Below are 9,529 nucleotides of genomic sequence, written 5' to 3' on the forward strand. Positions count from 1 at the left end.
CCAATGTTCATCAGGTTCTGCTGTTGGTAAATGGGATTTTAATATGTTTAACAGTTTTAAGTGTTACTCATAAAGAAGGCTGCAGTTTTTTCCCCCCCCCTTCAATATAGACATGTTCTTTACTTGATACCAGGCTGCATTCATTTAAATACATAACGCTGATAGTAATAAGGTACTAAATTTTAGAAGTACATGAACTATCAAAGATTTGTCAACTAAGTCACATGATTTAGCTGGCTATTTCCCCTTATTCATATGACTTGGGAATATGGATAAGATGATGAAGAGAAAAGACATAACTATATAAGCTTGTACTGAAAATATTAGAATCATACCAGAAGTATTGTCCTGGTACTGACTTAAAGATTGTTCTCAATATTTTTGTTTCACTATATTTCTACCAGACTTACGTAGGTTAAGCTTTGCTAAGATAATAATAACAATAATATATAAAATATTCTTTGAAACAATAAAAACTTTGATCATAAAACTCTTGTAAATAATTTTTTTTGCTATCTTTTTTTCTATTGAAGGCACCATTTAATTCTACTTAAACAAATGTTACTCTGGGTTAGCCACCAGAGATGAAGATTTTATTTTGCTGTTTCAGGTGCTTTGTTCTCTTTCATTTTTGTCAAAACAAGATGATGACTCAGAACTTCCCGTAGTCTCTACCTTGTGGAAGTTCCATCAAGTACCACTCAGGGGGAATGGATAAATGTTACTCCACTCCTAAAAAGGCAAAGAATCATTTAGTGGCCCAGGTAATGTCTGAGTGGGCCATCTGAACAAGAACTATACATTTCCTACAATCATTTTTAATTCCCCATCTAGTAAGGGAAATAACTGACAGAATCGGATACCACTGAAGCCATTCACAAATGTTATATTAAATGCTAATATGATAATTCATTTCTTTCTTCTTAGCTCTACCAGTATGTACTGTGTACATTTCTAATGCACGATTTCTTATACTACTATAAATGCACATGTCTGCCTTCCATCCTGGAATATGCCTTTTTTTTAATTCAGTGATCATTTATCCATCATTGTATCCTTTTTGCTTAGCCTAGAACTACCACATCATAATAATTACTGCTTACGGAGTGTCTGCTATCATCTGTGTACTATAATGGGGCTTGACAGACATCTCATTTAACTATGAGCGAATGCAGTGTGGTAATCGTGTTATTGTCCACATTTTCAAATGAAGAACCTGAGACTCAGAGAAGTGCTGTGTCCAGTATAATACAGTTAGCCAACAGTGCAGCACAGATTCAAACCTGAAACCAGTGATCATCTTGTGACCCTACATTGCTTCCCAATGTATTGCTAGATAGCATAGCAGGTGTTTTTTGGTACATCATTTTCTCACCTAGTCTTCCATCTTCAAAGTTAGCGATAGTTTCTGCCATTTTACAGAAGAGGAGACTGAGACTTAGAAAGATATATGTGTGTATATATATAAAAGACACTCAGTAAATGGTGGCAGACTGAATGAATCCAATATTTACAGAATTGATTTGGTATGTGGTCAAAGACAATAGGGAGGAAAAACAGGTGGGTTTAAACCCCTTACCAAGAGCCCAATGCCTAGTGAGTTGTGTAAGATTTTTTTTTTAAGTTTTAAAGGCTTTATCAGTATAATTTCTTCAAAATACAGTTACCTGTTTCATTTATTTCAAAAGGTAGATGCATACCATACATCTCTCAACACTATTACTAAAATCATCAAGAAACTCCTTTATTTACAAGGGTTTTTCTAGATTATTCATTCCATAAATTCTGTGTAATATTTTTGGTACAAACCCCCAATACACATTTACTCTAAAAAGCCATATGAACATACCTTGCCTTGAAATGATTCTGAATTCATTTTTAAGCAATAAAGACACAATGGGGTATATCACAATAAAGTCATGATGGGGGCTCAGTTATGCTGTGATAACAAACAACTCCAAATTCTTAGTGGTTTAATGAAAACAAAAAGTTTACTCATGTAAAATCCTCCACAGTTCTCGGTGACTGTTGAGGGCAGCTGACCTCTACATGCTGTCAATACTTCAGGCTATTTTTATCTTCTTGAGGTGGATAAGCTCCAGAGAGTCTCATACTGGCAATTCAATGCTTTTCTTGTGTGTGTGTGGGTGGGCGTGGGGGGGGTGGCAGGGCAAATCATTTCTTCTCACATATCATTGGCCAAACCAAGTCATATGACCACATAGACCCTCAGAGGTTAGGGAAATGTAATATTAAAAAAGGAGGAGTTGGATCTGGGTATTTACCCAAGGGAAAAAAAAACCCACGAATTTAAAAAGATGTATGCACCCTATGTTTATTACAGCATTATTTACAACAGTCAGTATATGCAAACAACCTAAATGTCTAATAATAAATGAATGGATAAAGAAGATGTGGTATATATACCAATGGAATACTACTCAGCCATAACAAAGAATGAGATCTTGCCATTTGTTACAGTATGGAAAGCCCTAGAGGGTATTATACTAAGTGAAATAAGTCAGACAGAGAAAGGTAACTACCATATAATTTCACTTATACATGGAATCTGCAACACAAAGCAAAGGGTCAAATAAACAAACGACAACAACAAAGATGGAAACAGGCTCATAAATACAGAAAACAAATAGGGGTTGCCAGAGTGGAGGGAAGTAGGGGATAGGCAAAATAAGTGAAAGGAATTAAGAGGTACAAACTTCCAGTTATAAAATAAGTAAGTCATGGGGATGAAAAGTACAGCATCAGGAATATAGTTAATATTATTGCAATAACTTTGCATGGTGAGAGATGGTAACTACACTTACCAAGGTGAGCATTTTGTAATGTATATAATTGTCAAATCACTATGTCATACACCTGAAACTAATGATAATATATGTCAACTAAACTTCAATTAAGATTTTAAAAATAAATTAGTAAATAAATAAAAAAGGAGGGGATTGGAAATTTGATGAATTGAACTAATGTCTGCCATAAGGTAAAAGGAAAAAAATTGTAGAGTTTATACCTAATTGATATTTAAGAAAAGCTGAACAGACTCCTTGTTTGAGTTAAATATAAAGGGTGCTAGTAAAGCTAATGTTTAGAGAATTTAGAGGAGAAATATGTATGATTTGGTTAAGTTCATTTCTATTTCTAATAGAAGGATGAAATTTTTCTGTTTTCATCTTCCCAATGAGGGCAATGAGAAAGAAATCAATTTTATTGTGTGAGCCTCTCAGCATTCTGGAAAAGAATGACAGCAAAAATTGTCACCATTTTGGAACTATCACTATGTGCTTTATCCTCTATGTCTCCAAAGTCTTAATGGTGCTTGGAGAAAATGGTATTGCTTGCAGTGACTAAGGTCAGACAGAAATGCTTCCTTTTGTGTGCCTATTTGCCATTAGCAAAATGCTTTTGCAGCTCTCTAATTCTATTCTCATGGTGACCTTTGAAGTTGGCAAGGCAATTGTCCTCCTCCGCATTTCACAGACGAGGTGATTGAAATTCAAAGAGGTCAAAGCTACACTTATGTTTGCAACTATTAAATAGCTGAATTGAAAACAGAAGTCAAAATCCTGACCCACAGGCTAGTTCTCCTTCAACCATTCATCTGCATCTAACCACACAGCTGGAGGAAGCGAAGTCCACATGCTGAGAACTACCATGGAAGTAAATCTTCCTTAAATACAACTAAAACACCAAGTTTTGTGGAGATAGCTTCAATTTACTTGTGCTTACACACAAACTGGATGCCAGGTCGGAAGCCTACTGTGCAAGACAAGTTGAAATCAATTCAAGTGATGTTTTACAAATATGATTCAATCCACTTGTAGATCAGAGATAAATAAAATATAACAAGTTCACAGAGTCAGGATTTATGCTGACTTTCTGCTTACCTGAAATGGGTAGGAGTTTCAAATTGGACACTGGCTTTTCCTTCTAGAACGACAGTACTTTAGGTAACTTAGGCTGCAGAAAGCAGCCACCTACTTGGATTATCTCCAGTGTCGTTCCCATACCCTTGCTCTGTGAACACGTCACTCGTATAGGGGAACACTTGGAAGGCTTCAAATGAAAACGATGATTTTGATAGGTAGACACTGAAATTATCTGACATAAATCAGGAGGAAATGCCTTTGGATGAACTAGTCTGAGAAGCAAGGCTGACAAAAATAAATAAGCCCCCTAGCCACTTTTTGTCAATTTGGTTGTCATTCACATTGAAAGCCAGAGGACTCATCTCTCTGTACTGTTTAAACATCATGACAATCTCTATTTACTAAATGGGAGAAAACATAATTAATTCCTAAGTGCTGCTTTAAATCTTCATGGCATTTTAACCCAGCTTCTAGCAGAATTGCCCATGCAAAAGAGGTACACTGTTTGACAATAGTTCTGTTTATGAATCTGAGTCCCCTCCTTTGGGAGATGGTAATGATGATTACACTTAGTTGAAATGGCACAAGTGAAAGACAAACTAGGCAGCAGCACAAGCAAATGATGGGGGTGGGGGAGCATCAGCATAAACAAAAAGAATCCTTCTGTAGATAAACCAGTATTGGAGACATTGCTTTGATCTGAATACGTCACGTTGTCAGTTTTGGGTCATGTTTCATCATCTAACTTAATCTCATTTAGGGGGTACGTTGCCATGCTAGCTTGTGCTTATTATCAGAGCAGAAAAGCAGAAGGGGAAAAAAGCTCATTCAGACATAGTTGAAGTTTACATTTCACTGGACTAATACATCACTGTTTTTAAAATGAAAAGCACAGCAGCCTACAGTTAGTTGGATATGAGCATGTTTGGTTCCAGTCAAAAGTTCTCTCTTTAAAGAAAAAAAAAGGAAAACAACCAATTCCAGTTAATGAGCACTTTCCATAATTATCACGTATAATTTTCACAATGACCCTGAAAGGTACACACTATAATCTCCACTTTACACTTGAATAAACTGTTTCCACAAGGACAAATCACTTGCCAAAGGTCACACATAAAATAAGGAATTGAGCTCACAGAATTCCGAGTTAGGTTGGCTCCAAAGCTCATACTCTTTCCTTTACATCACACAGCTATCCTAGTCTTTTATAAAGAGACTTAGGATTATTTAGATGAAGGTGCTTATATTTCTTATTACAAACTATATAAATATTAAGTTAGATACACGTTAATTAATTAAGGGAAGAAAATACAAACTACTTTCTGAATATGACTACCCTGGAGTTACGCCTCTTTAGTTCCCCACAATCTGAGTCAGCATAATGGAGATTTTATTTTCCAGTATAGAATTTCTCAGAATACGGATCATTTTTTCTCACATGCTCTGGCCAAACTGTGAAGGAATCTTCAATACTAGAAAAGGGCTAAAACACATTCCTTCTGGGTATTTAAATTTTGAAGTTTTAATAGAAATGCTTTTTGGAAAACTAGGGCTCGATTCTTATCTACTATTTGAAGGAAACCTACAGATCTTCAAAGTCACTCTTCTACCGCATGCATGTTTGCTCCAAAGGAAGTGTGCAAACACCGGGAAATGCAGTTCTTGAGTTTACCTGAAGATGGCATCCATCCCAAGGCTGTACGTGATTTGTAAGAGGACTCTCTTCAAATTCGCAAGCACTGTCATCAACTCTCTTCTACTGACAGGGAAATTTGTGCCATGTATGGTAAACAATTCTTCTTTAAGTGACAGTACATGAATATGTTCTTCATACGGTTGCAGATACACCTCATCTTGGGCTGTGCTGATTCTCAAGTCATTTCCCTAAAGGGGAAAAGAAAGTACAAAAGGGTAAAACTGTGAAAAGAAGGTATAAAAGACTGACCATATTCATTAGGTTCCAGAATGCATATTTGGATTTGCCACTTGGTGAATTATCCTCAGTAGATTTTTAATTCCAGGTTGGCTTTCCTTTCATTCAGTATATTTCTGGTATGTATGGAAGTAAGAGAAGGCAAATTAACTGTTAGCCTTAACCAGATCATCCCCATCACTTAATACTGGAAATATGTATGCTGGGGGAAGAATTTTGTCATTGATTCACATGCATGAAAGGTTTAAGGCAAAGAACAACAGAGCGCAGTGCTAAATCAACATCAACCTATTGAGCACGGTGCTAAATCAACATCAACCTATTTGGAATCACAAATGTGCATGCAAGTGTGTGCTTTTGAGATTGTCTGAGTATTGGAGGAAGAATAAGAGAAAAGTGGGGGAGGCTCTAAGATATCTTTAGGCCTCCAGCATTTTGGAATTGTCCATGGCCCCCCAAATCCTGAAAGCAGTTTTTCCTATATCTTTCTTATCTAAATTAAGAGTTCTGAAGTCAAGATTTAACTACACCTAAATAAATAAGTTTCCTTTTTCATTTGCATCTGCCAAGTAGACCATAAAATTTACTTGGAAGCAAGAGGAGATGGAAAAAATTAAGCTATGTAAATCAGCATTTGCCTAAATACTTCATCATACTTATATTCTTGGGAATATGGTCAATATGTTTTTATTTTAAAGTCCAAGTCTGGTCTAAAGGTCTCCATTATCACTGGAACCTAATGAATATGGTCAGTCTTTTAGATATCTCTCAGGGTGAAACATAAGACAGGCATAAAAAAATTTCCCAAGATATAATATTCCCTAAGTCATACGTAAATTAATGTCAAACCAATCAGGTAAGGAATAACTTAAGAGCGTGAAACAGTTGAACATAAATGATCTGCTCCATACTCTACCTCTAAGATAACCATAATCTGGAGTACACGTTCTATATCTTCTTCTTCTTCTTCTTCGAAGTCATATGATATGGTAAATGTCAATTGTCCTCCAGCTGCTGTAAGCTACAAGAGAGGAGATACGTAATCATTACAAGACAGGAGATGGGCTATTAAATCATATTTTACTTATCATTTTAAAATCATTTTATTGTTCTAGAGGGTAGGATTTGAAAGAAACAGAAATCACAAGAGTGCAGAGTGAGAATGATAGACATTTCTTTAGCAGTAACCTTTATACGAACTTACCCATCAACAGCAAGCCTGACATAAATATAAATTCATGTATTATTTTCCCCAGTATTGCAGGCTTGCTGAAATAGGTTAAATTCTGTGAAACCAAACACAGCCCCTCCTGTCATTTTCCTCATCTATAACTTGAGCTTTACAATTCCCAAGCAGAGAAGGATCTTCGTCAAAATTGGGAGATTTCGACGAATCCCTGAGGGTCACTCACTTTCTGTTAGTCTGAACACTTTCAACAAAGACATCACTCCATTTGACAGTGACTTTATATAGACTATAAGCTAAACGAGGAAATGTTGTGGGTCAGAGCAAAATAAAAGAATGGCAGCAAATTTTATATTATGATACAATTCAATCAAAACTCCCAAAGAAGATACGCTTTTCCCTGTGCAATCAAATATGCTTAGTTGAAATGAATGTTATTGTTCCTTTTCATTAAATAAACTTCTATATGCCAAGCCCCACATAATGGATGCTTGAGGTTTACATCTTCTGACATTGAGAGTAACCTTGTAGAAAGGAAAAAAAATAGGAAAGCAAGATCATTTTAGGACAGGAATCAACATTGGAACTTGAGTGACAGACTCGATGCAACTACTGCAGTCCTTTTTTAAAAATTCCACTCTAGCACTGTAAATAAAGACATTCATAAAACAAAGCTGATGATTTGTATTCCACTGTTTCCTCCATGCTGACACACAGAGGCCCAGCTTTGCAGCCGCTGGCTCTCTGTGGCCTCTTACTGCAGACCCTGAACACAAAGCAATTCCCGGCGATGCACTGGATGGAGGAGGAGGAACCTGGATTCCTCTCAGAGTTGCTCCATAGGGAATGGCACATAGCTTGCCATGGCTGATTAAACAGGGTTTTCAAATCACAGCTCTGCAATGTCTTCCAAGAGCTCATTACATGGAGCTCTATGAGGAACTAGAATTCAGAAAACTTTTATTCCCCTGTTCCCCTGAGAAATAGCCCTACTCTAATGTCTTTTCATATATAAAATAATAAATATCTGCCTGGACTATAGCACTTGGCATTATTGTGAGTAATGAAGGGTGAATTTATGTAAAAGGTTTTTGGTTCTATTAAGATAAGCATCCTAAATATTACCTTGCATATTTGTTCAAAATCAGCCAGACCATTTTCTCAATGAGAAGAATCTAGAGAGGCAGCAGGAAAGAATGCCTTACATATTTTAAAGACTGAACTTTTTAGAATTTTCTACACTTATAAAAATATTTAGTAGGACCTACGGATGGAGATTGGGAAAAACACCAGGATATAGAACTATAATGTTGCAAAACTTTTAAGCTTCCAAATATTTTGATTATTTAAAATGTGGACTACATGCTTTTATTTATTTATTTATTTTGGGGAATATGTTTCCCTAAAAAAAAAGGAAAGAAGATCAATTTTAATTCATAGTCTCTTAATTTAAAAATTACACAAATGTGAGGAACTCAGAACAAAAGGTAATGCCTATTTTGCTCATAAGAGCCAAAGTGAGTATAATTTGAATAACCAAACTTTTTTTTATTTTAAGATTTATTTGAGAGAGAGACAGAGAGAACACAAGAGCATGTGTGCATGTGCATGGGCGAGGGGCAGAGGGAGAGGAAGAGAGAGAATCTCAGGCAAACTCTGCCCTGAGTTTGGCACTGGACTGGGGACTTGATCCCATGACCCTGAGATCATGACCTGAGCCAAAATCAAGAGTCAGAAGCTCAACCAACTGAGACACCCAGGTGCCCCAGAATATCCAAGATTTTAAGACTTTAGATGAAATAGAAAAATGTTTGATTTGTTACAACATTTCATTTGTTTATGTTGTTTCCACACCTACTCATAATAATTATAAAGTCAAATAACATATAAAATAATATGAGAGAAGAATGAGGATGGAAATGGGAAAAAGAAACAAACAAATATAGAAAAAGAAAGGGCTCTTCTGCAGGTCAGTCACAACCATAAAACATGAACTAAGGAGTAGAATTAATTCAACCTATTCTTCTGAGGGCTTATGATAATAATAGCAATAAAAACGAAAACTTGACTTTCCATTCACATTTCATAATGCAAATTTTCCCCAACTCTTCCATGCATCTTCGATACCTATAGTAAGGTATCGAATCAAATCAGTTTTTGAATTATCTAAAAATTTTCATGAGTGAATCCATTTTACTTCCACCTAAGTTATGTGGAAACAGACCATTTTAAAAAGGTATATGATGATGACGTTGGTTTTTTCTCCACGTCACAAATACCCATTTCCATAGTATTAGAATTACTGTCTTTTTCTTTCACTCTAAAGCTGTATATTTATGTCCATTTCTTTTTTTTTTGAAGGTATTTATTTATTTATTTATTTATTGAGAGAGAGAGAGAGAGAGAGCACGAGCAGGGGGAGGAGCAGAGGGAGAGGGAGAAGCAGGCCCCCCCGCTGAGCAGGGAGCCCTGTGTGGGACTCGATCCCAGGACCCTGGGATCATGTCCTGAGCCGAAGGCAGACGC

At 36.2% G+C, this 9,529-nt stretch overlaps 1 protein-coding gene across 1 annotated transcript in view; it reads right to left on the reverse strand.

Moving 5' to 3' along the window:
• Positions 1–9,529, reverse strand: part of LAMA2 (laminin subunit alpha 2) — a 472,574-nt gene that overhangs the window by 260,321 nt on the left and 202,724 nt on the right. Inside the window, exons 13-14 of the mRNA XM_044917544.1 lie at positions 6,734–6,838; positions 5,557–5,768 (exon numbers count right to left, since the gene is read on the reverse strand). Of these exons, the coding sequence (XP_044773479.1) occupies positions 5,557–5,768; positions 6,734–6,838 (317 nt within the window). The remainder of the gene's footprint in view (positions 1–5,556; positions 5,769–6,733; positions 6,839–9,529) is intronic.

The sequence above is a fragment of the Neomonachus schauinslandi genome, chromosome 8 (assembly GCF_002201575.2).
Source record: "Neomonachus schauinslandi chromosome 8, ASM220157v2, whole genome shotgun sequence".
Taxonomy (NCBI): domain Eukaryota; kingdom Metazoa; phylum Chordata; class Mammalia; order Carnivora; family Phocidae; genus Neomonachus; species Neomonachus schauinslandi.